This window comes from Cebus imitator, unplaced genomic scaffold (assembly GCF_001604975.1).
Source record: "Cebus imitator isolate Cc_AM_T3 unplaced genomic scaffold, Cebus_imitator-1.0 Scaffold154, whole genome shotgun sequence".
Classification (NCBI taxonomy): Eukaryota; Metazoa; Chordata; class Mammalia; order Primates; family Cebidae; genus Cebus; species Cebus imitator.
Window position 1 is genome coordinate 351,966 of NW_016107469.1, and position 14,776 is coordinate 366,741.

The 14,776-nt window shown below is 33.6% G+C and overlaps 1 protein-coding gene across 2 annotated transcripts in view; it reads left to right on the forward strand.

Annotated features, from left to right (window-relative positions):
• The window catches only part of UNC13C (unc-13 homolog C), a 625,259-nt gene that overhangs the window by 275,201 nt on the left and 335,282 nt on the right, over positions 1-14,776 (forward strand). For both annotated transcript variants that reach the window (XM_037743781.1, XM_017543349.2), the window contains exons 9-10: positions 2,563-2,790; positions 4,239-4,380. In XM_037743781.1, the coding sequence (XP_037599709.1) occupies positions 2,563-2,790; positions 4,239-4,380 (370 nt within the window). The remainder of the gene's footprint in view (positions 1-2,562; positions 2,791-4,238; positions 4,381-14,776) is intronic.

The window sequence follows — 14,776 nt, forward strand, 5'->3', positions numbered from 1 at the left end:
AAAAAAAAAAAAAAAAAACCACAGGGATAGAAATTCATGGCAAATCGCAACTATATAAAAAAGAGTTTCATTAGAAACCTAAGACAGGTGGGTTTGATAAATAGGGCAATGGAAAGTACTTGTAAATCAGTCACAAAAATTAATTATGAATTTGTCTCTATCTCTGAGCTAAACAATCGAAGATGAATAATTTTCTTCTGATCAAAAATGCAAAAGTAGAAATTTTTAAAAACTATACATTTTTTCTAGAAATAACAGAGAAACTGCTTAAACACATGTCTCTGTTAACCTGCTGTCCTCCAATTGGCAATTTCAGTTTATGACTCTTTTGTCTGTGGATATTAGAATAGATCTTCTGTAATAACATCAATAATACGTAAGAATAAGTGAAATTTCAAAGCTAATGCTGAAGCTTTCCTAACTTTTTTTTTTTTTTTTTAATGACAAGAGGCAGTCCTCAAGGATAGAAGTCTGATTCATTTTGATGAAAAATTTCTTCATGTTCTGGCTTTGAATTTGGCATCTATTGCTTGAATGAGCATTTATTGTGTGGATGGTAGTTAGATGGGGTCTTCCTGAATTTAGAGAGGTAATCCAAAATATATTTACTCTACATGACTTTAGCACTTCTTCCTATAGCCTTTAGGGGAGCATTAATAGCAACAATAAAAATAGCTGTTTAGAAATTTGGAAGAGAATAAACATTTGTGTGACACATCTAACCTTTTGGACATTCCTTAGCTGGCAGTCAGACTACGTTTTTGAGGCACTTTGTGTCTCGTAGAGAATATCTTCCAGCCACCACTCTCCTTTCCATTTTATAAATATTAAATACTTGAATAAAATAAGCGTATTAGGTAGTTACAACTATTTAGTTCAGCCTAAGCTAATTTTACTGTTTAATAATTAGGGACTTATGGAATTATGTTATTATGTGTAGATAATCCAATAGTGATCAATTAAAAACATCTTATTTGCATGCAGTTTATAAATGTGTAGCTATTCCACGGCAGCGTTTCAACAATGTAGGCCATTTATAATGTCCTTTTAAATTACTTTAGTGGAATTCATTCATTTTTGTTATATTCCTTTTTTTAAAATGTGGTTTAAGTCCTCAAACATTAAAATAAAAGATAAGGACAGGTAGTCTGCTCTTTCTAACAGTGGAATATTCATATATTTTAGCCTCCTCTATTCGCACTCATCATGAATACATTTTTTCCTCTCTAGGAAACAGATATTACACCTACAAATAAATGAACATTTACATAAAATTATTGCTGTCAAATTGTATATGAATTTATCATAAGCAAAGTTAATAGTTGCTTTCATCCTTTATCTTTATTTCTATAGTTAAATTGGGCTCAATATTCACAAATTAGGTTCAAAGAACATTACTGATGTTATCTTTTATGGTAGAAATTATGCCTGCCTAAAAACCATCCCATTTAATCTTTCAGTAGTTTATGAGATATTAGTATGCCTATTTCAGAAATGTATTTCAGAAAAAACTGAGAATACTAGTTAAGCAAAATTACAGTCACGTCAATGAAAATTAGAGCAATTGCTATCTATGAACACAAGTTTTTAAAATTATTTTTGCTATCTTTCAGTTACTTCTATACCAAAAATGTTTGATTTTAGCAGCAGCAGTTCCTGTAGACAGTGGTACATGAGTTTTTGCTTTCTTACTTTAAACTCTCTAAGGAATTGTGGAAATTGAAATCATGGTCCATTATTAACTTGTGTAATATTGGGTAACCCAGAAAGCCATACAGAGCCATGAGAACATCTAGCCAATAGCTTAAGGTGGGGGATCCAAAAATGGAATTTTAGAAATCTTTCACTGACAGAAGGGTTTGTGTTACAAACAAAAATGTCCAGAAAGTTGAGATCAGTCATGAAAAACAATGCCCCAGAAATAAAGTTTTTAGTGAACTATGAGTATTCAGTCATTTAAAAGCTCTGGTTATATTAGAGAAAGAGAGTTCAAGTCTGTCTTCTATCAGTTACTTCACAGATCATTTAGCCTAGCAGTGTCCAAATCTTTTTTAAACAGCTCAATCAGTTTCTTTTCAAGTAAAATCTTATATTCCACTTTAATATTCAGCAAATAACAGTGATGTGTTTGAATTACTGTTTTCCAAGTGTCATTTGCTGCATATATCTAATCTATTTCTCAATTTTGTTTTGGATACCCTTTGAGGAAATACATGTGGTATATAACACAATCCCTTGTGTCCATTCTTTTTGCTGTATTTGAATTCTTTTTTGAAACTTCAAACCAAATTTTTGCACAACACCTAATTTTGTTCAGTAATACAAGAGAAGGGCCTGGGAATCATAGGAGGTCAATTTATTTGCCAGTAACACAAAGGAGTACTATTTCTTCTGAATCTCAGCATAGCAATTCGTTCTCCTGATATTTTCCTAAAAAGCCATCTGACTCCATAGAATGAAAGCTCTCATTCATCCTCCCATTCCTCCTCCTTTTCCTCCCTCTTTGGCCATCAAAAAGTAACGGCATGTACATTCACATCACCATTGATTTTTCCATCATAGGAGCAGCAGAAAAGAGCTCTAAACATGGTGCCGAAGACAAGACTCAGACCATTATTACAGCAATGAAAGAAAGAATGAAGATCAGGGAGAAAAACCGGCCAGAAGTATTCGAAGTAATCCAGGAAATGTTTCAGATTTCTAAAGAAGATTTTGTGCAGTATACAAAGGCGGCCAAACAGAGTGTACTGGATGGGACATCTAAGTGGTCTGCAAAAATAACCATTACAGGTAAAAATAAGTATTTTTAAAATACTTTATTGAACATTCAGGTTTTTTTATTATTATATTTTAGGATCTGGGGTACATATATAGAATGTGCAGGTTTGTTACATAGTTATACATGTGCCATGGTGGTTTGCTGCATCCACCACCCTGTCATCTGCGTTAGGTGTTTCTCCTGATGCTTATCCTTACCCTAGCCCCCTACTCCCTGGCAGGCCCCAGTGTGTGATGCTCCCCTGCCTGTGTCCATGTGTTCTCATTGTTCAACTCCCACTTATGAGTGAGAACATACAGTGTTTAGTTTTCTATTCTTGTGTTAGTTTGCTAAGAATGATGTTTACTAGTTTAATCCATGTCCCTGAAAAGGACATGAACTCATCCTTTTTTATGGTTGCATAGTATTCTATGGTGTATATTTGCCACATTTTTAAAATCCAATCTATCATTGATTGGCATTTGGGTTGGTTCCAAGTCTTGGCTGTTGTAAACAGTGCCGTAATAAACATATATGTGCAGTACATTGAGATTTTTTATGTCCTAGAAATAACTGCTAATAATAATTATAGGTAAAATAAATGATTCTTTTTTTGAATTAGGTTAATATGAACGAGACTAGTTGGTACTTTGAATTTTGAAAATGTATACTAGAAAAGTCAAGTAATTTTAGTCTGTGTCTTGTTCTAATCAAAAATTCTTTCACAGGAAAAAGTTTCTTTTTTTCAATATATTCATCAGTACCCTGCAGTTTACAAGAAATTAGCTTTCAGTGCTGCCTACCAGTGATAAATTATAACAGTATCTAATAATCTCTTCAGTTAATTTTTTAAAAGAGAAAACAGATGTTATTTTACTTAATCCTGGCTCAATAACCCTCATCCATTTGGTCTTGGAGTCAGGGCAATTTGCATTTAGTGATATCTAGTAAATTGGACTTCTGAAGTTGCTTGTAATGTTAACAGCAAGTGACTGTGCAGCCTGTTAACATTTACCAAGCCTCTTTACTTACTCATTTTGTATTTACAAGATAAATAAAGATGCTTTCTCAACTGTGTAGAGTTGATCAATATTGACAACAGATTCACAAATAAATGAGTTTGGATTGCAGGCCTTTGAATTATGTTGGGTAATTTTTCATGTAAGTGTAGATATGTCTTCCTCATTTCTCTGTACATGTATGCAATAATGTATATGAGTATATAGCTAATATGCATATGCATGTGTATGTATATAGCTGCTCTTCATTGCAGGCAAAAGCAAAAATTACAGATTTTAATGTTGTATATTTATTTTTATTAAACTTTTTTTTTTAAAGTTCTGTTGGTCATGAGAATGAAAGCCATGGGGCTACATCTGTAAACCCAAGGAACCAAATGACATGAAAATTGTCTTTGTTATAATTATCTTTTGTTTCTGACGGGTCTGTCCATTAAAATGTTTGTTTGAATTTATTTCAGTGGTTTCTGCACGGGGTCTACAGGCAAAAGACAAAACAGGGTCTAGTGATCCATATGTTACAGTTCAAGTGGGAAAGAACAAAAGAAGAACAAAAACCATTTTTGGAAACTTGAATCCAGTATGGGATGAGAAGTTTTATTTGTGAGTATATACTGTGAAACTTTTACAAATATTAAAATATTTAAGAATGAATTTAAGACAGGCATGCGAAGTATGCAGTAATTATATTTTAATAACCTCTTACCCAAAAGTAATTAAAAAGTAAAAGTAATGTTATAAATTCCCTCAGTACTCTCATAATATTTATTATTTATTCTTCATCTTTGGAAGCAAGTGAATAAGAATATTTCAAACAATAAAATGATGGCATGACTGGGGTGGCTTTACAGGAGATTTAAAAAAAAAAAAAAAAAGATACACAACATGATCTATAGCTTGGTATGACCCAACATAACCAGAAATGTAATCTTGATTCAACAGTATCTTGACATGTGGAGATGTGTAATTAAAGACAATGGACTTAGAGCATCACTAGCCCATCACTTGGGGTAGAACCACATCTACACTAGCTTATGCTAGTGAGATGGCTGATGATTAACTGTTATAACCTTGCATTTTCTATGAGAACATTTAGTTTTAAACCTCTTATGTCATTCACTGAACAGCAGGAACTCATTTTTCTCTCAAAGGTTCTTTTCTTTTTACCTCTGCTTCTTAGAAAAAAAAGAATTTCAGTTTTTATTTGGTAGAAATAATTCCTGCATTTGTTAAAGATGGTCTTTTTTCTTTAGTTCTCTCATTGCAAATGCTTTAACCATGAATCTCATTACCATGATAAGTAAATACATCCAGAACATATAGCTTATTTGGGAATGTGGGCAATATTGTCTAAGAAGTAGAGTTTCTTGCATATGTGGTCTGATGAAGGAAATCTTAATAAATGGGTTTGGAAAATCAGTTGGAACCAAATAACAGAGGGTACTGTAGAGTAAACTATGGGATTTGGAGGATTTCTCCCTTCAGACTTAGGAGAGAGACTAATACCCCTTTGATAAAATAGAAGATAAGAAATAATTGGTAGGTACAAATTAAAATTCCTATTGGAGTCAAGTAAATGAATAAAGCAGGAAAGGAACAACAAAGGGGAGGAATGAAGACTATGGAAAACGAGAGAACAGGTGATTATCAGAAAAGAAATGGCTTCCATTGCCATACGATCATGCAGACAGAATGCAGCTGGAGCTTCCAGTTTTTCAGGAAGCTGGATATTTGAAAGCTTAGAAACAGTTTTATTGAGAAAAGATTGACATAACCTGAAATCTATACATTTTAAGTATACAGTTTGTTAAGTTTTGACATATGTGTGCCTCCTGAGAAATCATCACTACAGAAAACATAATGAACATATCCATCTGTCCCCCAAAAGATTCTTTATGCCTCATGGAAAGTCATTCCTTTTGACTTCCCATGTGCCAAGGCAGTCACTGGTTTGCTTTCTGATGCTATAGAATACTTTTCATTTTGCATTTTCTAGGATTTCCTGTAACTAGAACAATATGGTACGTAATCCTTTGAGTGGTTCTATTCATTCAACATAATTATTTTGAGATCCATCCAAGTTGTAGGATATATCAATAGTTTATTTCTTTTTATTGCTGGGTAGCATTCCATTTTATTAATATATCACAGTTTATTTTACCATTCACCTCTTGATAGATATTTTGGTTTGTTTCCAGTTTTTGGTTAATGACAACAAAGTGACCCATATGTTAAATGAGTGACTCATATTAAAACTGATATTTGCACATAAATATTTGTGTGGCCATATGTTTTTATTTATCTTGAATGAATACACAGAGTGGAATGGATAGCTAGATCACATATTAGGGATATGTTTAATATTTGAGATGTGTTTTCCAGATGACTGTACCATTTTACGCTTCCACTACAAATGTAGTGAGTTTGAGAGCTCTAGGTCAAACACATCCTTCCAATACAAATGGTCCCTGACTTATGATGATTGGACATAATGATTTTTTACTTTAAAATATATTTATCATGGTGTAATCCCATTGTAAGCTGAGGTGATTTTTAGGACTTATAATTGGGTTACAGTTTCTATTGAATGCCTATCACTTTCGCACCATCATAAAGTTTATGAATCCTAAATCGAACCAATTTTTAGCTGGGGACCATCTGCTATATTGCCCATGTTTGGTGCATTTTAAACTTATGATAGTTTTGTCTTATGATGGGTTTTTCATGATATGACACCCTTTTAAGTTGAGGAGTATCTGTACATGGTAAAGCCAGCTTTTGAAATTTTGGACATTTTGATTCATGTGTAGTGTTATCTTATAGTGGTTGTATTTCGCATTTCCCTAAAGACAATAATTTTGAGCCTGTTATCATGTGCTTATGTGATACGTATCTGCTTTGGTTAAGTGCCCCTTCCCCTTCCCCTTCCCTTTCCCATTCCTTCCCATTATCAGGTACAGAATGTGCAGGTTTGTTACATAGGCATACTTGTCCCATGATGGTTTGCTGCACCTGTCAAGCCATCATCTAGGTTTTAAGCCCTGCATGCATTAGGTATTTGTCCTAATGTTCTCTCTCCTCTTGCCCCCTACCCCCCAACTTTTCCTAATTTATTTTTTCTTCTTTTTTCTTTCTGTGTTTCACTTTGGATTACTTCTATTGTGTGTGTTTAAATTCACTAAGCTTTTCTTTGCTAATGTCTAATCTGCTAAAATGTAAGCCACTGTGTTTTCATATTATGTATTTTCTTTTCCATCGTAGGAAATCCTAACTGGGTCTTTTAATCTTCCATGCCTCAACTTAAATTTTTAAAAACATGCAACGCTTATAAAAAAAAAAACTCCCTCAAGGCAATAAGCTGAAGTAATTATAGGGCTCACTTTCTTTGCTTGTTTTTCTCTTTCTCAGGGATCACTGCTTATCATGGGCATATCTCCATTATATTGAAAATCATTGTTTGATATATTTTATTGACTGCTTGATTTTTTATGTGAGAGGGTATCTCTGGCCCCTGTTAATCCCTCTTGACTAGAATAGAAAGTCTGAAAATCTGAATTTGATTGATAAGCAAAAAACAAAATAAAACAGTATGAGAACCAACATAGGGCATGTCAAAGAGAATAAAATGTCTATAAATATTTATCCAGTTGTAATCAGTAAAATAAAATAGAAATATATTTTAACCCTTCCAAGGGTTCTCCTTTAGAAATCAGCTGAGTAATGATAAGTGCAGCTAAATCATGATGCATGTGAGAATACCATCTAGGGCCACCCAAGCACTAGATGAGACAGTTTGCAGTGCTCATCCAGAACAGGAATAGTGCTTGTTTCCACCAGACTGGCCTAAAAGCATCCTGGTTCATGGGGCAAGTGCACAGAAGTGCACACTGGAATGGACCATTAAACTGAGCATTATCTATATTATTATTGACAGTTTTCATAAAATTTTCTATGTTCTGTGCCTGTTTTCCTTTTGGTAGGAGACACCATCTGTGCTAGCAATAACGATATATGTATTTTTTAACATCATTTCGAAGAAGAAATTTATACCTGGCCATGTATGAAAAGTACTATATGTACTGTAATGCTTTTTATATGTATTTTTATGTATACTATATAAAAGTACGTAATTTTTTACAATATTTTCCATTTTACTGATAAAATATTAACTTTAAGTGAAGTTACACTTGTAATTACTATTTGTCTCCTTTTAGAATATTGAAAATAAATGCCAACAGTTTTTGGCATTAATTCTGTCATCAGTTTCCTGAACTCTGTGATTTTATTCTTATTACAGAGGCTCAATATCACTGACTCCAGAAATACTATTTTGAAGCTACTGGTGCATCTTTTCTTTTATCATAAAAATGGCATGAGAACTGCAAAGTTACCTTTTCTTTATATAAATGGTTCTGTTTTGCAGAAAGAAATGAGTTCACAGTGAATTTATGTTGAGACTTTGAAAAATGCGTACACATCACAGATGAACTCATCCATGCCTCCCCTTACCCTGACAGTTCTGCCCTGTGAACTGGGGTGGAAAAATGTATACTGATGTCCTGAAAATAGGATGTTTTATTAATAGTGTTGCTTTCACTTCTGAGCTTTATCTTGTCTAATATAAAAGATAGGGATAATCGTATCTCACCAAATTGTTAGGTTTTTTTGAGATCGATATTATATATAAATTTCATAGAACTTATTAAGTATTTAAAATGATAGCTACATTATTATTAGCATTAATAACATGATTATACCTTTTGTGTTGAGCTTCAGGTCTTTACACTAAATATGACAGCAATATTCTCATGCCAAAAAGTTCCAACTTGAGTAGTGAGGCCAAGGGAGGACCACTGAACAGACTGCTATAAAAGAAAAAGTTCTACCAAAGTAAGAGTCAGAGAACTGAGACTGGGAAATAAATCTAAGAGGTAGTTTTGTCCAGCTTCCTCATTTCACTGATGAGAAAATCAAAGCTCAAATGGGTTCTAGTACATTCGATACTACAAAGTAGCCCCCTGTTGTGAAGCCACAAATAAGATACAAGTGAAAATTAGGAAGTGTGATTTTTCCCCCTCTATCCAAACTCTTCACTTGAAAAAATGCTGTGGACCTTATCAAGGCAAGCAGTAAAACTGGTAAAATGAAAATGTAGTTGAAATAGTTTTTCAACTTTAATTTGGCCTTAATTATCCCCCATAAATGGCACTTCAGTGCCCTCCAGAGATTTTAATGCTAAATAATTTCAATTTTAATTTTATCTCTCTTACTACAAGTTAAAACAAAGAGTTAGAATATTTAATCTTTAGAATACTATGGATGCTGTGTGATTTCAGAATGGGGCACTCGACAGCATTTGCAGAGAACAGAGGCATGACCAATTAAGCCCTTGCAGAAATCTGAGTTACAAGGGGTTGTAAATAAATGTCTAATTCCTAAAACATCACGTAAAGATTAATTAAGATAACACATACGAAAATGCTTTGAAAATGAGAAAGTATCATATAAATCTAAGGTGCTGGGTATCTTTGCTCTTTGATCCTAAGTTTATAGTTGATCATTTCATGATTAATGATGACATTCAATTTCACTTTCCTTTGCTCCTGTTAATGAAATGTTTTATGCTTATCATAAACCAGTCCCTCAGGAGGAAGACAAGTAAGTCTCTCAGTGAGTTATAAAGAGAAAATGCCAGTATGGTCTGCCAGTTTGAATAAGAAATTTGAGAGTTAGGGGACTGACATTTTGTGCATATGTTGGTGCTGTTTTCTGTGGACTCTATAGTTGAGATTTTGGTGCCTCCTTTTTGCAAACTTCTAAAATAAAAGCAAATTTCATGCTGACTCCCTGCAAGAGTGGAGGTAGGTCATAAAGGTGATAGTAGATATGTGTTACTTAATCTGCTTTTAATTGATGTTAAGCATTGGAGTAAAGAATTATGTTGAGAAAGTCTAGTCAACAAAATGCTTCTGGTAAGAGCGCAAATATGTCCTCATTTATAGTAGCGTTGAATAGGCATGGTAATGGCATTTAAATATTCTACTTATGTAACTGACTGGACAATCAGCTCCACTTGCTTCTTGGAGTATCTGTTTAATTCCACCTACATTTAGTGAGTGAAGCTTATATGTAAAGCACTGTAGTTAAATACCATGGAAGCTATTGACTTAAAGAGTGATTCCATATTATACCAAAAACGATCTGGCCTACAAGATTATAAACCTGAGTTCCAGAATGGTTCTGGGTCTAACATGTTTCTTGACTTCCTGGAGAACCCTTAACCTCTTTGAATCTCAGTTTCACCATGGCAAATGTGCTGAAAGTTATACCCCATCTTGACAGGCAGTAACACTAAACTCATAATGTTGTTGTTTAGAGGCATGATTGTCTTGGACTTTTTGAACAATGTGGCAGCCACGTTCAATTCCTAGCTACCCAGATGTGGTGCACAGAGTCCCTCGGGCCTATGGCTCTCCACCATGGCAAGTGCTGCTCAGCCGGGGCTGAGTATGAATTAAGCATAAACTAAGCTCTGTGTAAGATAGTTTATTTAATACCACATTTAAAAATATTTGATAGCACAGCAGACTCATATTTTAAAATGACAGCCTGAGCATCATCATGAATCTGATTTATTGCCTAGATTACTAGCAGTCTCTTCCTAGGCTATATGGGAAGAAGCATTTCCTCAGTCGCCTGAGACATTTTACAGTGATGGTGTCAATATCAGGAAGTCATTTGTCATTGAAGATAGTTCTACAGCTTTCTAAAGCAAGGAGTTCAGTCACACTTTATGGGATTAGGATTTATTTACTTATTTAGATTTTTTACTAATCATTGCCTACATTGTGATTATGTCTAGCAGGAGGGAGATATAATAACCAATTCTTCCCTTTGCTTACTAAATGAGATTGAGCCATTCCCTATCCACACACAGCAAAGCCAATAGAACATAATTTACATAATTACTGCTTCCCACTAAAATCTAAGGGTCTTATAATAAATAGCAGAAGGAGTTTTGGAGATACCTGAATTGAATGTCATAAAATATGAAGTTAGGGTCACCAAAGAGAATTAATTCACAGTCAGTAAACTAGAAAATATCACGTCAGGATACTTCTTTACAGATATCATGCAATATTCCATAGACAGAGATGCAAGGTGCTATGAACTTTACTTAGTTTTAAATTGAGAGCCAAACAGAATTTAAATAAAATCTTCCAAATCTTTAGGGCGCAGTTGGGGTACAAACAGCAATCTTTGGGGTAATAGGGACTGTTCTGCAGAAGTCTGTCTCAGTCACAGGAAAGAAAACCCTCTGCAATTAAACTAGTACATGGAAAGGGATTAGGTGGGGACAGATTTTAATATATGAGAACAGAAAGTCCTTGCAGGAATCCAGGAGAAGCCAAACAAATGTCCCAGTGGCAGAAATGATTATGGTTATTTATTCCTCTCTTTTTCTCTGAAAGTTTATTCACCTGTATTTGTTTTTCTATCTTTCTATTTACACACATACTCTCTCCTTTCACTGTACCCCTATCTCCCTTTCTTTTCCGCTTTCCCTTTCTTCTCTGCAGGCTGATTTGGTTCTTGATCACTACTCAATAGATTTTCTTGTTTGTTTGCTTCCCCATGGTATCTAATAGCCTTGGCCACGTGTTTCCCAACTGCAGCACTCAATTTGATGCTGGAAACCTCTTTGGATTTTTCACTAATTAGCTCAATTCATTTTTGCAAAAACAAACAAAAAAAAAAACACCGTATAGCTCCTGGGTTATTGGTCTATCAATGATTGGAACATCTTAAAACTATCACTTGTATGTTTTATGTGTGGAAGGGAAACAAGGGAAGTCCTAATGGCTTGCTAGTCACTCCAATGTGGGTTGAAGCAATTTCCACTGAGTGTAGTATACCTAGTATTACACTACAACAGATTTAGCAGTATTTTCAAGATCTCAAAACTAAAATGACAGTCTATCTCCATTTGGTTCATTCCCTCACTTCCTGGATGTACCACTTGTATAGACCACCTACTTTGAAAGCAGAAAAAGAAAATCAGCATGCTAGTGCTGTTCCTGGCCACACTGGGCAGGTCCCTGTTGATCTAGATCTGTATAATGTAAAATTCAGCTTTCTGAGCAATTGCTTTTTTTCAGTATCAACCCCAACACTCTGTAGAGAAATAATTCATTGAACATTATGTCAGTGTGAGGTACTTTTCGCAGTGTTACAGACACTGAGATAAATATAAAAGGCAAATGATTTTTTTTTTGGTTTTTTTTTGTTTGTTTGTTTGTTTTTGTCTCATAGCTTTCAGTACAATTGGAATGGAGATGATGCTGAGGCTGACATCCTCAGTAGGGGGAGGCGGTCTTAGGGAGGTGGGTAGAAGTGGCCAGTTCTGCCTTGTGCTACTGTCTCGACAATAGGATAGTTATTTGACTCCAAATAAAAGATGTTTAAAGGAAGGTAATATTTGAAGGCTGGGAAAAGGAAGTTCTAAATAGGTAAGCAGTGTGTTCAAGAAATATTAATGGCCAGGAAGAAATATCTGAAGCAAAACCCACATCACTACAAATAAAATCTTAATTTTAGGCATGGATATTTGTATAGTCATGTACTGTATCTCAAATTCCATCATATGTATGGTATTTCACAACTAATCATTGTCATTATGATTGTTGTTCTTTTACATGTGAGAGAGCCAGAGCTTCAGGGGGCCAACACATTTTTCCTAAATAATCTATCCCAACAAGCAAAATGAACAGAACACAACTCATGTCTGTATATTCTATTATCATGTAAATATCCACTTAAAGAGGTGTATTATAAACTTGAAAGCAACCACTAAAATGAGAAAACAAAAAAAGTTATGGCTAAAATACCAATAAAGTAGACAAATTTTAATATCAAAAATGATAAATCCTATAAAGGAATAATAAACAAATGGAGGAAAATAGAAAGCAAATAGCAAGACAATAGACTAAAACCTAAATATGTCAGTGATCACATTAAATTAAAAAACAATCTAAATGCCCTGAATAAAAGGCAGAGGTTGTCAGATTGAATGAAAAAGCAACATGCAAGCATATCTTGCCTATAAAAAATACACTTTAAATACAGAAACAAGTAGTTATACTACTTGTAGGTATGCTACATAGAACACTCTGCCCAACAAGAACAAAATACATACTATTTTAAAGTACACATGGGATATTTGTATTGATAGCAAGTAAACACATGAAAATATCTTCAGTATCTTTAATTATTAGGGAAATTCAAATTAAAACCGTATGAAAATCACTTCATACTTAGTATAATAGTATGTTCTTTGTCCCTATTGTTATTTTTTGCCTTTTTTGGACCACTTGAATATTTTTTATAATTGTGTTTGATATAGTTTGTTGGGTTATTCATATCTCATTATTTGTTATTTTAGTGATTGCTTTAGAGTTTATTACGTATATATCTTTAAGTTATAACAGCATGCCAGTAATATCATATTAATACTACTTCACATACAATATGAGATAGTTATAATGATACACTTCTAGTTTTCTCCTCTGTATCTTTATCCTGTTGTCACTAAGCGTTGGTGAGAATGTGATAGAACTGGAACTCTATTGTTGGTGGGAATATAAAATGGTAAAGCACTTGGGAAAAAAATTCATTAATTTATTGAAAAGAAAACATGTGTCCATACAAAACTTGTATACAGATATTCATAGCTGCTTTTTTGTAATAGCTAAAAACTGAAAACAACCCAAGTCTTCATCAGTAGGTGAATAGAGATACAAGCTGTCGTCTATCTAGAGACTGAAATACTGTTAATAGTAAAAATGAATGAGTTATTGATATACACAGTGTCATGAGTAAGTCTCAAAATAGTTATGGTGAGTGACAGAATTCAGACAGGAGTTCTTGCAGTATAATTTTATTTACATAAAAGTACAGAAAATTTGAAATTCAGATTAATTTCCTAAGAAATCATATCAGAGGTTTCCTGGGAAGTAAGCAAAGGAAAGGATGAGAGGAAATGATCATGAAGAAGCTCAAAGGAACTTTTGGAGAAAGTTTTGAAATATAACTTTAATTCTGTTAATCATGGTGATGGTCCCATTGGTGAATGCACATGCCAAGACCTAAAAAATTTGTACATTTAAAATGCATGCATTTAGCTGTATTTCAATTATACCACAATAAATGGTTTTTTAAAACTCTGACAAAAAATGCATTCACTGTGTTAGCAGAATCAGTATTCCACCAATTATTCACACCCCACAAAGTCAAGATGATATAAAATTGCTGCTACTAGTATGATAATGATGACTCTGCTGATGACCATGATGAACACACAATAATATCAATGACCCCAACCACCACCATCCTTTATGGTGTGACATTAATGTTTTACAGTGTCCAACACATCCAAAATCTTGTATAAAAGAAATACAGTATCATGTATATTGAGATTCTTACATTTATGGCTGAGAAAAAAATGTCTCCAACTTTTCTGAAATTGTAGATAGCACAGAACCCCAAGTTCCTTGATGGGCTAAGTAGGATGTAATACTGTTGTGAAGTTTTTAGACCTTACTCTTTGAATTCTGTATAAAAAGTCATTACTCAAAATTAAAAGACTGTGCCATCTCAGGCACATCTATTTGTATTTGATATTTTTCTCCATTAGTCTTGTGACATTTGAGATCATTTTTGATATAGTGCCTCAAAATTTTTATGTATTTTATATATGTTAGTGTAATTTTCTTTACCTAAGTCTTGAGCTACTTAAGGATAGGGACCTCCTAAAATAATTTTGAGTATAAAGTAAGCATAAAAATCTACTTAGTAATTATTTTCAAATGATAATTTCTAAAATTGATTTTTTTAACCAATGAAAGCGCCTTCTATACGCTTTTACTGCTAATTTAAGAAATATATTTGCACTACTGTTTCATTCTTATTTCTCCTTTCTTTTCTAATGGCATTTTCTTCC